Source organism: Hippichthys cyanospilos, chromosome 12, assembly GCF_059441005.1.
Source record: "Hippichthys cyanospilos isolate Australia breed blue-spotted pipefish chromosome 12, RoL_Hcya_1.0, whole genome shotgun sequence".
Taxonomy (NCBI): Eukaryota; Metazoa; Chordata; class Actinopteri; order Syngnathiformes; family Syngnathidae; genus Hippichthys; species Hippichthys cyanospilos.
In genome coordinates, this window is record NC_142380.1 from 3,734,593 (window position 1) to 3,749,040 (window position 14,448).

At 40.7% G+C, this 14,448-nt stretch overlaps 1 protein-coding gene across 5 annotated transcripts in view; it reads right to left on the reverse strand.

The window, feature by feature from the left end:
* mib1 (MIB E3 ubiquitin protein ligase 1) overlaps positions 1–14,448 on the reverse strand; it is a 59,244-nt gene that overhangs the window by 32,616 nt on the left and 12,180 nt on the right. For 2 of the 5 annotated variants that reach the window (XM_088430496.1, XM_088430495.1), the window contains exons 6-18: positions 12,855–12,937; positions 12,199–12,413; positions 10,362–10,533; positions 8,762–8,891; positions 7,222–7,326; positions 5,658–5,724; positions 5,010–5,214; positions 4,747–4,930; positions 3,352–3,496; positions 3,139–3,272; positions 1,235–1,342; positions 952–1,149; positions 693–844 (exon numbers count right to left, since the gene is read on the reverse strand). In XM_088430496.1, the coding sequence (XP_088286622.1) occupies positions 693–844; positions 952–1,149; positions 1,235–1,342; positions 3,139–3,272; positions 3,352–3,496; positions 4,747–4,930; positions 5,010–5,214; positions 5,658–5,724; positions 7,222–7,326; positions 8,762–8,891; positions 10,362–10,533; positions 12,199–12,413; positions 12,855–12,937 (1,898 nt within the window). Of the gene's footprint in view, positions 1–692; positions 845–951; positions 1,150–1,234; positions 1,343–3,138; positions 3,273–3,351; positions 3,497–4,746; positions 4,931–5,009; positions 5,215–5,657; positions 5,725–7,221; positions 7,327–8,761; positions 8,892–10,361; positions 10,534–12,198; positions 13,100–14,448 lie in introns of those variants that run through there. The other 3 variants (XM_088430499.1, XM_088430494.1, XM_088430497.1) reach the window with 3 other exon arrangements.

The window sequence follows — 14,448 nt, forward strand, 5'->3', positions numbered from 1 at the left end:
CTCTTCACAGTCTGTTGGGAACATAGAACCAGCAAAAACAATATATTGCAACCTCCAAAGTCCTAGTAGCATAATTTGGAGTTCAACCAAACATTTTTGAGGAACTATGCTTTAAAAAGTCTTGTCTGCAAGGGTCTCTTGCAGTTGAGGGATATTTCACAGTGATTTACTTGTAAGACAGGTTGGAATTCAACATTTGACTTAAAACACAGCCTATGAAATAGGGATAGGCCAATTTGAGTTTGTACTTATTTTACTGGAAACTAAAATTGGGTCCAAATATCAGTTAGCGGCCTTGTTGACTGTAAATAATCGGAATTGGCACAAACAAAAATAAACATACTGCAAAAAAATTATTGGTCCATCTCTAGCCTTAATGTTATGGGTTATAGTTCCACTGTCAGACTGTGTTCCGAAATCCAACACACTCCAAAGCGAAATGCACACCTAGCGGTCGGCATTCAATTCCAATTAAAGGCTTTGTCAGCAATAGTGAATCAAATCAAAAAGGATCCCAGAGGTAATTACTTCTACCACTTCTGTTATTTATCCAAGCGTTTGCTTTGTGAACACAATAAATGTACAAGGCTTCACACTTTGTGGAATGCTTGTTTAAAAAAAAAATGAATCTGAGAATGTGACTTGAGAAGAGGTGCTCACAAACATACGGCAAGCAGACATGGATCTTGTACCTGGGGTTTCCTCGCAGAGCGGCATGGTGCAAGGCATTGAAGCCGTTGTTGTTAGTGATGGTGACGTCAGCGCCCGCTTCTAGCAGCACGGACAGCATGTCGTCACGTTTCTTGCTGATGGCATCGTGCAGGGGAGTGTCGCCCTCAGAATCCTGAACAAGAACCATTGTGTTAAAGAGGATGTGCCGAAAATTGCCTTTTTCATAGTCTGGATGCAAACAGTTGGCACTGTAGAGCTATTGATGGTGCCGACGGATACCTGGAGGCTAGGGTGGCATCCAAAGTCCAAAAGCGTTTTGACCACTTGCAGGTGTCCTTTGTTGACAGCTATGTGCAAAGGCGTCTGCCTACGCTTGTTCCTGGCATTTAAGTCAGCGCCGCCCCGCTGCAACACCTCAATGACCGAACCCTCGTCACCAAAAGCTGCGTGGTGCACCGCCCGATCCCCATCTTTGTCCTGAGAGGTCAAAAGCCAGTAGTATGAGAGCCGTCATGCTTGATGTAAGGAAGAATACATTATATATATGTAGAGTGATGCCAACCTCTGCTTCAAGATCGACATTATGTTTGAGCAGAAGCTTGAGAACGTCGACGTGACCGTTCTGACTGGCAGCCTGCATCGCAGTGTGTCCAGCACACTGCCCGTTCACCTGAAACAAACAACAACATCATTAGGACTGAACCAAACCCTCCAGTAGGTGTGGAAACTGTACTGTCACTACATGAGCGAAATGGCCGCCACGAGACAGATAAAAGCGGGTGGATTTTGCTGCTTTTTCATATTCAAATACAACATCAGTCAGAGCATCGTTTTTAGATGAATAAGTCTGCATCGAACTTGTTATTGCAGAGAAAATGTTGGACTTGACTTCACCTTTAAACAAGGATCCCCTCTAACTAGATATTAAACTTCACATCCGTTTACAAAATTCTCTTACACACATGTGTTGTCCCACCTGGCAGATAAGACTTAGCATGGCTTGAATTTTTATTCCGTGTAATTAACTTTAATACAAAAATGAAACATGCAGTATTTTACAAGCTGTGTGAGAGGGAGAGAGAGTACGCTCTTATGGCCATGCTTCATGAGCAGACAGTTAAAAACTGAACGAGTATAAATAAATATTCATGTGAACTAATTTAGGAGTCTCGGGGCACTCCTTGGTTGTCCTGGCAGGCAGATCACGGTCAGTCTTTGTGTGCTCATCTTTAAACAAATCATTTCAGTGAAAGTTAATAGGGCATATGACCAGCTTTTAACTAACACACACAGTTATGTCTTCCGCAGTTAAGTCAACAGTGAAAACTAAATGGAATCGGGAAGAATGTACGTAGGCTGCTTCTATGTGTCAAGCAGACGTTTCCTCTGGCTTGTGGGCTGAGTCGGGCTTGAAACAATACGCAGCCTTGCATGTGTCAATGAAAGCTGGTTTGTGCTGCAGTGCACACCAGTGTGCTTCATGCCTCCTAGGAGCCCTGCAGTAATGCTCCTCAAATTGAGGAGGACGCAGAAGTGGGAGTATCTCAGGCCTCTCTTAGGAGATGCTTGGCCGCAATATGCTGCGATAACGTGACGCAGTCGAGAGGATTGGCATGCCCATCGCAAGAATCTTCCGCAAAGCATCAGTGCAGTAACGGAAGAAAGGGCATTTGAACGCATTTGACTTTTATACAACAAGCTAACCGAGACATTGACTTGCTTAAACTAACGATAATAAGAATCTAAAAAATACACTGGTACTGTAATCGAATGTGAAAAACGTCCATGTTTAATTAAAAAACGCTTTATTGTTGACATGCATCGTGTGCACTAAAAACATAGATACTCTGAGAGCCTAGATTATAAAAGCACTTAGTATGACCAAGTTAGTGAGTTTTTGACCTCTAGATTTGTTTTTTTGTCAACATTTTAAATCTTAGCAAGACATGAGACATGAGCAGACTTAATTTAATATGACAATAGAAAAGGCAACCTCCAAAATCCAGCCGGCACCCTATCTTATTTGTTCCTTAACCTCCTGAATGCAAATAAAACAGAGTTCAGCCTTGAATTTGGAGATCATATAGTTTAGCTCTTTAACAGCCAATTGTGCCTCTAGCACACTGGCCAACCTCAGCCCAAAGGTCAAGGAGCAGAATGACTAATATTTCCAAAATACTGAAAGAATGGTATTTTTCCACAATGAAATCGTTATTTCAAGAGGAAATTATGGCGAAAGCCTGAGGCTGCGACTCAAATCTAGACACATTAAAATGCACAAGCCAGCTGTAGCAAAATGAAATGCCTCGTGGTTATTATTGAGAAATATAATATGAGCATGTACAGCTGGAGATGAGTTAAAAAAAAAAATCTCCCCAAGTGCTAAAGTTCAATTTCTCTATAGCAGCCCATTAAGGCTGGACCGATATGATATGCACCCTCAGGTGGTAGCAAAACGACACTTACGTCAACGTCGGGTCGCTTCAAAATGTCTTCCACCTTAGCCAGATCTCCATTGGCTGCTGCCTTAACCAGCTCCTCATTGATGTCGCCGGACTCTTGCGTCTCAAACAGTTTCTTCAGCAACTGGGAGAGACGTTCTGAACGAGCAGAAAAACGGGGACGTCACAAAGGGCGGTGGTGTTAAAGTCACGGTGCACAGGCAGCGTCGGTACGAACCTCCGGAGGCGTTACTAACGGCAGAGCCGGAGGGAGCGATTTTGGTGACAGCGGCGGGATTGTACGTCCACGATGTCCCACACACTTCCACCTTCAGGTCGCTGTCGGAGTAGATCTGCTGCACGCGGCCTACCTTCCCCAGGGTCTGTTGATGAATGTTGCGGCAAAACTCATTAAAATAGTTGTCTTAGGGCTATGTGATATATACATAGATATAGAGAGCACGAGGACAACAGAATGGTAAAATAATGTAAAAGTCGGAGGCCTGAAAATGAAACAAAGCTCAGAGCAAAAATAAAACCTGACAAATAACACAATAAAACTTCACTATATGTTATTAAGATGACAATATATATTAGGCAAGCATATAAACAAAAGAACGCATCTCAACCTTGGAAGCAATTCATCATTTGTATGGAAAAGCCTCGGCAGGGTAAAAACTATGTCTCAATCCAGATTAGATGAGACACTTAGAGTTTGGCAAGGTTTGTGTGTGCTAGGCATCAATAACGACTGCGCTGGGTCATTAGGTAAAGACAGGTGGCATCTTGGAGTAGATAAATAGCTATTAAGTCACACAGATTGTGAATAGCAATGTCACTTTGTGACAAAGAATGCTATTGATCATTAAAGAAAAAATACATCAGTCTAAAAAAATAAAACTGTAGGTTTTGAGGGCCGGCCGTTTAGTGGGGACTAGACTCCATTAGCAAAAGGCAAATGGTAAATTTACTCAAAAATTGTGACAAAAACAAAATAAATGAAAAATAAATTGCATATTAAACACAAATGAGTAATTTAAACAATGACAAACAAATACAAACGAATATATAGCACTTTATCTACACCATACATGTAAAATCTAATGTCAGACACTTTATTAATACATCAGTAAACTGCTTTCAATCATGGAGAACAAAAACGGCACTTCCTTAAATTTTCAGAAAAACCATAACAGTAATAAATGTTTTTTTACCCGAAAAACTTGATTATTCAGAACTGAAAGTGCACAATTACTTTTGTGAGCGTTTAAATCAGCCGTCAAATGAAAAATGTTGTCCAGAAAAATATGTTCTATGTGCCCACACTTGCCTAAAAATGGCAATTTGATTGAAATTGCATTGGTGGTACGCGAAACACGAAACAAAATCCATCCATTATTAATATTATTATCCCTCATGAGGAGTGGTCATTTTGCCACTTGAAGTAGACTTAAAACTGCATCAGAGGTTGCTCAGGTCTTCAATGATAAGTCCCAATGCACCTGTTTTCTGTGATTGCTCCAAAACACACCACACATGATTCTTTTAGCAGTCTATTTTTGGTGAAAATATTTTTTGAAAATGGTTTAAGATGCTACAAACTGGTATGTACTCCCCCCAACATAATACTTACAGGCAGCATGGCCTCGGCCCACTCCCCGTGGCCTTTTTGTAGGACTTTGATGCGGTCGATGTCGTAGCAAATCTGAACCAGGTCGCCCACCAAAAACTGGGAAGTACCTCCTTCCGCCCCAGCGGCCACTTCACCGCTGCGCACCACATTGGCTTTCGTTAGCACGGCTGGATTGAACGTCCACCTGTGGACAGGGAAACGTACTTGATTCAATGACACATATTGTTTGATTTCAATTGAACTAACAGAACCTGAACACTTACCTGTTCCCGCTGGGATATTGCACCACGATGTCATGATCTTCATCGATGCCGCACACCGTGCCGGTGGTAGTGAGCGTCTCGAACATGCCGTCGGTCCAGCCGCCGTGGCCGTGCTGCAATGACTGCACAATTTCTAGGTCCAAGTCGATGTTGACCAGGTCTCCGATCTGAAGACCGCCAGGGTTCCTGTTGCCATTCTGCTCGCCTAAGACACAAAATATACGAGTCATTTCTCAGAAAAATATATTTTCAAACATATTTTCAATAGCTATAATCACATCAGAATGACAATATAAACACAACTTGGGCGTGATATATTTATACACTATGGACTACATGGTGCCACCAACAATAAATGTCATTTTAAATTCATATGCAGAAACATTACACACATTAATGGAAACATTTAACTTTAAGGTCATATAATTTAGGCCAGTATGGCATGCGGGAGGGAGTGGAAAAGAGAAAGAGAGAAAAAAAAATCAATGCTTGGCAAACAACTGAAACCAAGCTGCAAAGTTATGCTACCACCTAGTGGTCATAAAGGCTGAACTACAACTCACTGTTACTCTTGGATTTGCTGCAGCACAGCAATAGATGAGAAGTGGGCCGATAATGCCAAAGAACAAGGCCAGCTGGCTTACTTACCCAATACAGGACAGTGGTCTCTGTAAAAGGAGCCTCCTTTGGCATCCTGAACACATTTCAGGTCCGACTGTAAGAGACAAGAGACAACAGCTCTGTAAGTCAGTGACCCTTGGAAGTTCTATCACCAGAAGGGAACAAGCATGAATAATAAAAAAAACACAGAATGCATACACTTAAGCTGCTGCTGTGAGAGTGCGTTTGCTCAGAGCAACAATATCGGCAACATGGCAAAGAGGTGAGACGGCATAGCACTACGTTGCGGCACAATGTGGATGTGTGGCAAAGTTCAAGGGAAGACTCCGCATTCCTGTCATGAGACATTCTGACTGTGTCAAGCCAGTGGGACACATTTTATCTTGCGATTGTGTGGAGAGAATTTATTTCAGATATGTTGTCACAAGCATCTTCAATTCAGAAGTTTACAAGCAAGGATTCATTGTGTTTTGCTTTTTCTTTGGATTTTTTTGGTCATTTACGTCATTCGGTTTCAAAAAAACGACATATAATTTGAGCATTTTGTGTCTTCCTGTAGACCAAGGATGGGCGAGTACCGATACAAAGTATCGGTGACGCCGGCCGATACCGGTCATTTTACAATCAAGAAACTACAACAATAGACAATTAACAATTTCTTTCAGTTTAAAAAAAATATTGCAATATTGGGATATATAGACCAGTTTTTAATAATGTGCATTTTTTTTCCTCTGGGAAATTTTATGTATCAAAATTCGTTCATCGCCGACCTCTCAAGAATTGACTGCCATACAGCTATCAATCTGAAAAAATTAAATAAAAATAGTGTTTTCAAACGTCACTAACATAGACAACACTTGTATTTTTACACATTATTAACAGTTGTAGAATTACACTTAATTTGTGTAGCCTGGAAGGTTGCGATCACATCAGGAGTTTTTTGCCGCTTCCTTAGGTGTTTTTGGAGACAGTGCCTTCAAATAAAATTCATCAGTGTTTTAAAGGGATAAGATGTAAGAATACACATAGGAAGTGCATATGAGATGCAACTGTGAGAAAAATTGTCATTGTTACATCAGAGAGAGGTTAAGGTTTTGTTCTTGATTTAATATTCATGTTGGCAATGTGAAATGTTAACTTCAACATAGTTGGGCCCTGGAGCAGATTACTTCTAACAGGAACGGATTGTGTTCAGCCTTAGAGATCCCGCTCATTAAAATCCCGAAAAGCCAAATCGGTTACGCAACCCCACTAAACAAAAGTCAAATTCCACCAATGGGAAGACACGTGCTTTTAATCAGAGACGCGTGTGTAGAAGCAGCCGCAATGCTGCACCCCACCCCTCAAGGTTGACCTCCATGTTCACTCTTCCCCCTCCTTAAAAAGCAGATTGCCTTTATCATGCAGATGGCTTCCATCTCCAGCTGCTTGTACATACAATGGCGGCCGAGCCTAGCGTGGCTCACACAAAGGCCTAAACGAGGGGGAAAAAAAAAAAAAGAGCCTCCTCCCTGTGGCCAAACACAAAAGCCACCTGACAGCTGATGTTATGAAGGACTCTGTGTGTGTCAGTGCATGTGTGTGTGCTTACCATTCCTTCAAAACCGACGCGGTACAGGTTCTTGGCCCCATTGTCCCATAAAACATAGGCGGCACTGTGAGGGCTGGCTGCGCTCCAGTCTTGAATCTCGGTCACCTGTTAAGGAAGAAGAGAAACTGTAACGGTTAAGACATACCTTTGTGTACATTTTTAATGTGCGCCACAATAGAATTTTCTGAAGCCAGCGGCAAATAATTGATTCTGAGTTTTTAACATTTTGCACGATGATGCTCAGTTTTGTTTTGTTTTTTTGGATGATGTTAAAAAAAATGATATACCTACTTATTATGTTGCGAGTACATTTTAAACGATACAAATCCAGAAAAACAGCTTTGAATGAGGCCAAAACTAATTTTGCCAGTTAGGTCATTTAGTGTTTTGTCGCTAACCTATTGGCCATTTGACAGAAATGTTCTATTTTTACAAATTATTCACCAATCTAATGTGTTCAAAATGGCTTGATCTCTTTGATGACATAACATTAAAGGCTGAACAATCGCGCATTTTTTTGTTTTTGTTTTAAAACTTCTGAAAATCAATCATTTTGGCAGTATGGCAATTCTACTTTACAGCTGTGAAAGGAAAAAAAAAGCAGAAATCTTTGGCCATATTTCTGTGATTTTGTTTTTTTTTGTATATTTGCATGAACGTTTTGGGGTAAAATCATTATATATTACGTTTTAACTTTATGCCTTACATTGGTTATTGATTTGGGTAGTAGTAGTTACTTTTACAACTAATATACTTAATAAGCCTCTGTCCTTATTCTTATATTTTCATCAATGTTATCATATTTGTAATGAATGCATTATAGTGTCTTGGTGAAGGTTTTCAAGTTCTGAAAGCTGTTATTCAAAACCTTGTTGATGCCTATGGAAAGTTGCGATTCTTGAAAGTTGACCAAAAACAAGGTCATGGATCAATTTGATGGATTGCGATACTAGACTAATAAGAAGGTAAAGAAAGTGCCACGAGACGAAGCGCACCACAGTAAATTAATATATTCATTAAAACATGTGCCCTAAGTAAATGCTGAAGCCTATTTATTTTCAGCCCCTCGCAGAGGTGATTGATGAATGGGCCGCGTTAATATTAGGGCTACACTAGAAGTACATCTAAGCATCAGTACATGCGATAATGATTTTCGCGTGGGGCGCGATAACGGCTGCCAGCATCATAAAATAGTGATGAGATATGCCATTAAATAACACGGCAAAATGAAGTCTTAAATTGCCAAGAGGGGCTCTTAAAATATGCTGGGGACCGAAGCCGAGTCAATGTCAGTGTGTTGTGCGGATACTGGACAACAAGTGCAAGCTCATCCGTCAACGGAATGACTTCATAATGACTTTTATGCGTAGCATTAGTCAGGATTAAGATCAATCAGCAAGATCAAAGACGTCGTTATCTAAGACCAATGCGTAACATAAAAAGATGGCTTCCATTCAGTGTGCTTTCGGGGGCCTTCCACATTTGAAAAATGCAAATATAAAATTGCACTGTAGGTCGAGTTTTATATCGAGCCCGTTACCTTCCCTCGCCGTCCGTTGCCTCCATCCTGGTCTTCCCACTGCCAGTCCACGCCTCGCACTACCCGGCCTCCGGTAAAGATGCCTCTGGCTGTGATTTTCTTTGATTTCCGCCTCGACTCCAGGAGCACTCTGTCCACACAGAAAAAAAAAAGACATATTTCCAAACTTTTTCTTAGAGATTTCACAAGGTATATGGATCTGGCCAGCTAGCGAAAAATGAATATTTGCTTATCATGGCTGCTGATTGAAATCCATTGTGGTTTGTTATCAAACCCCCCAAAACCTATTCAACAATGCGGATAAACATCTGTGTATTTCGCAAAAAAGGACTGGAAATAGCGAGGGATGAGAAAAAAAAAGCACAAAACATTGAAATGGAGAAAAAAAATGTGAGTATATGGTCAACGGTTACTTTTGTTTTCGTTTTGTAATTATTACAAAATAATAATTATTACAAAGTAATGATTGTTGACTGAATATATTACATATATTATGTTATTTCATACATTATCGATCAATCACATCCAGACAGACAAAAACAAACAAACAAACATATAGCAGTGCAACTGCAAACATCCTATGACAGCTGGTCAGTGTCCACCACCATGAACCACTACCTCCTCAGAATGGACTGAAAGAATCCAATATGGCGTAACAACCCCCAAGCCCCGCCACCCCCATCTCGTTGGCAGACTAGTGAGATCTGAGTGGGGCGGCCTCCACGGCCATTGTGCTGTTTGCGCCGTTTGTCTCGAGGGGGAAATGAAGTTGTACTCGCTTGAAAAGGCCACCGTCTGTTGGGCCATGTGTTCCTCTGTGTTGGGATGCTGGCTTAATATAAAAGAAGCATGGTGTGCAGAGAACATCGTTTTGGGCAAAAAAATAAATAAAATAATAATAAATATGAGAAACTCAAGCACGGAAAGTCGCGTATTGAGCGTGGAGAGAGCAAGCCATTTTGAACATTTTAAAGTTCTAACTAATAACATAATATTCGAGATTATTGAAAAATAGTACATTCACCAAAATGACTTATGAGGTTTCGGCCTAGTGCAAACGATATATGCATTTAGGCTCAGACATGATGGATGGAATTCAAAAGAAAAAATGTACCATCAGCCATGCATGTCATTTACTTCCTGGCAGTAGAACAACCAAATAAGAGCAAGAGTGACTGGTATCGGTGACTGGCTTTGGCAGACTATGCCAGCCCTCAGTACCTTGAAATAATGCAGATATCGGTTACTCATCTATTACAAAAAAAAAAAAAAAATCCATGAGACTCAATGAGCAACTTGGAAGTCAACCAGTGCCACAGTTTCCGCTATGGTGATTGCATATGAAAATCACTGCCTTCATAATACGTCCAAAAAGATTTAAGCGAGGAGAGTTTGTTGCCTGGCAACTAGGGGGGCTGGAAACACCTAGATAGATTGTGTCAGCCTGTGAGGAAGGGCGCACTTATGAGTGATTCTCAAGTAGCATTTAAACACACAAACATAAACCAAAGAGTAAAATGTGGGAATACGCTTAACACGAAATTGTAGCCCAATCCTGAGTGTGTGTGTGTGTGTGAGATGTTCAGTCATCTGAACTAACCTCTCACTGCCCGGGGTGGTAATCCTGTAGAAGCGGTGTCTCAGGTGATGTTTGTCGCCATGGTAACAGGTTGTGCAGAGGTCGTAATTGGTGCACTCAGCACATTTCCAGCGAATGCCAATGATGGGCTGCTGACGGCAGGTGTCACACATTGTTCCGTCATGCTTGATGCCTGCGGGCCAAGGAGGAGCGCTGGTGAGTAAAGTGGGTGCGAGTTGCTGCACATGAATACCACTTAGTGCAAATACCTTTCACACACGCAAAAAAAAAAAAGATGAGGGCAAAAATGCCAGGATGTCGACTTGTCAGGAGGTTATCTCGCTAGTCTGATGTTCAATCATCATTCAAAGATTAATTCATCCACTGCCATTGACGTCAAAGATCAATTTTTACTGGGCAGCTATTGTCAGCTATCAGTCAGAAATCCATTTGAACTGGGCTGGCAGTGAATGAGTTTAAAAAAAAAAAAAATGAAACATTGGCCTTTTTGTTTGATCGTGTGTAGTCCTTTAATGCTGACTTTGTGCATTTGCTTGCACTTGTTATTGTTGCCAGTCAGTTTGAATAGTTTTGTACTTATTGAAAAAAAAAAAGGAAAAATGACGTGTCTTTGATTGACAGGTTTTGCGACCGGTGTCTCTTTGTGGTAAAAAAAACAAAACAAAACACAAGATATAGACTGCTGTATTAGCCTGTTGTACTGGTTATCAGCTAGCTAGCTGCCATAAGCTTGTCCTTTGGTTGAACCTAAAATGCACTATAACATTTGCAGGTTAATTCAGATGAACTTTTTCATGCCAGTCTTCCCCATTCAAAAAGCTCAATTTATCCAGAATGTGTCATCCTAGTTTCCAAATTCTTTGTGTTGTACCTGGGGTAAAGCGGCACCTCCACACACACTATAAATTTTGTAAGATTTTTATTAAAATAAAAATCGTCACATTGCGAGTTTGAAACCGATGCACATTGTCATGAATGACAATTTTTCCTAGATGAGCCAGAAGACAAATGATGCTCAACGATCCATCTTCTAGAGTTGCTAAAAAAAAAAAAAAAAGGTGAGAAATACCACTACAACAGTTGTATGAATAAGACACAGATGGATGGAACAGCACTCTGTCTTAAGTCTTTTTGTTTTCATATTAAAAAATAGCTTCCGTGGTTAGGGAGAACTTACATACTTGAAAAAAGTTTGATCAATGAATCCACCAATCAACTTCCTATTTTAATTAGAATTGAGGATCATGATTTATGCCTACCAATCTCAGTATACACCTGGCCATCACCTAATCACTCCCATCATGCTGTTTAGATCATGAGACCATGATGCCACTAATAAAATGATCAACAGGACCCCAAAGCTTCAAAAATGATGTTCTCCAAGGGAAGCGGTGACTTTCAGTTTGCAACCAAGAAACTATAAGAATCACAGAAAGAAATCGGAGTGGACATTCTTGTAAATTGAGTTGGTCGACTGATTTTTACCGTTCAGCTCCTTATTTGTGAGTTATGCCTAATGAATCTCAGTAAGAAATTCGAAATAGTGACGCATCTCAGGGATTTTAATTGTAATCTACCAGGGATTGTCTTGTTTTATGAGTTATATTCATGATCTTAAAGAGGAAAGGAAATAGCATCTGAGTTTCATTACTGCGTGTTGAAAACAAAACAAAGTGTTCGACTACAAAACAATAGTGTAGACATTCCTTTTAAGTTGCGTGGCAGTCTGCATACATCTAGGCCAAGTAAACAAAACAACCGCTAGCATCATTCGTTATTATTACATCCAACTTCACGGAGGAGGTTGCAGTTTACTGCACTTCAAAGAATATCTTACCTGTGGGAGCACTGTCTAATATCCTCACGTCGTATGCTCCCGAGCAACGGTAGTTTGCAGCGGTGCCGTTATCCCAGACGACCACCACCTCCTCGGGACTTTCAAAACTCCTGACTGTGCCGACATGCCCCTCTCCGCCGTCCTGCTTGCCCCACTTCCAGTCGGGTCCCCGAACCACTCTCGCTCCGACTCCTTCCATCATGGCTCGATTGTTTCTGCCGGTGGTCATTTAAAAAAACGAAGTCGGGGAACCCCGACGAAGATTTATTTTTCTGAGTTAGCGAGCTAGCTATGCGAGCTGGCAGCAAGGCGGCGGGCAGTTGTTGAATGCAAGTCCGCAACAGAAGCTGCACAGCCCCGCCAAGCTAGCCGCCCTAGCTGCTTGTGGTCGGGTCTTCTTTGGCGAGCAAACGCTGCATTCGTCGAGCGCCTGGAAACTGGGGAAGTAATTACGCGGAAAGCTGGCGAAGCGGCGACATTGTTTGCTTAGCTGACCCTCGTCGCTTCAAGAATGCTAACCTGTTTAAACTTAGCGAGCTAAGCGAGCTTCGATGCTAAGCTAGCTAGCAGGACAAACCCCTCCTCGCTCAAGCGAAGACTTTGCGGTTGTTATCGCTCCTTTGAGGGATCCTAATTTGCGGGCGCAAATCATTCACCTATAGGTGTTCTCTTTGTCGGCCCGGAGATGATGGCTCTCTCTCCGTCTTCTCCTCTCCTCTCCTCTCCCTGCCCCCCCCTGCTGGAGTCAAGTCAGAATAAACCCGCCGCCATTATTGTCAATCATCATCGCTCCCTCCGAGTGGCCAGACAAGCAACAACAACCAGTTTGACGGAGATGCACGGAAAAGCACGAAGGAGACACGAGCGTTTGATGGCAGACCACAAGCCACGTACGGCCTTGCTCGCGCAGCCGCATTGTGGACATGCTCTCCGTCCAGTCGTTGCATCGTGACGTCACACGCACAGCGTGACGGTCTTTGTTATATTTTCAGTATTTTTTTTTTAAATTTATTTTACAAAACAATGAAATTAATTCATTGTAATAAATATAGTAATATTAAATTAAATGTACTTATTTAGTTTTAGCAATGGTCAAACACCCCCAAAAGTGGTTCCATATCGCACCTTAATTTTATGAATGATCCTCAAATACAAAAGAACCCCTCCGATGCCAAATGATTTATTAATCTGTTTTAACACTTACATTAAAGAGAAAAAACAGCTTATAATTTGTGTGATGTCGCTGACTCCACACTACTTTGTTTTGTATTTGAATCTTTATTTCATTAGATTGTTGACTGACAAAAATAATGAGTGGTGCAAAAAACTATATGTTCCCTAAAACAGTTATTCTCGTTCCTCCCAGGGTGTAAAACAGATCAAACAGATTTCTTAATTAGCACATCTGAGCCTTTCAATCATACATTTTATTCATAAACAGTACACTAGGTTTTAAAATACAAACAAGTGTACATTTCTATTCATCATGTGTACAATTTAATTAGTAATGTGTACCTGTTATTTTACCTTTTAAATATATCCATTTTATATTATTTTAAAGCATCTACAATACATGTGAATTATTCATTCATAACTGTGAGAAAAAATAGTTCTCAGATTTAAAACTTGAATTTATCATTTTAAAATGTATAACCTTTATATCGTGTTTTGTTATGCATTTTTTTAAGTCTTGGTTTTATGATACAAACATTTACTGAACAATATTTACCTTATACTTTTGTAAATTCTACTCACAGCATATATTCTATACAAAATGATCTGCAGTGCTGCAGGAGGATATCATATCACTGTTGTCACCCTGGTGCATGCATTATACGTGTTAATTTAATTAACAAAAACTAATTGCTACATGCATCGTTAAAGCCCTGAGGCAATGTGTTGTTGCAAAGCTCACCCCCCTTGAGGGTGTTTACACCTGACACACACGACTAATTCAGTTTTGGTATACACATACAGTGCATTTGTATGCAAGCATATCTTTAAGTAACATTTTAAAACTGTACAAGTATAAAGAGAATTCATGCTATGAAACGAAAATAAAACTACTCACTTTTGAATATGCCCCATTGGCAGATAATGCCCATTGTTAGCCATGTTTTCAAATATTTACTGAATTGTATTGCTCGTATTGTACTCAACTCAGTGAGACTTCGAAAGCTAATATTGTGACTTTATTGTTTATGGGGATTACTTGATATTACTGTTTTGTCAATGCAATTCAATGGGGCA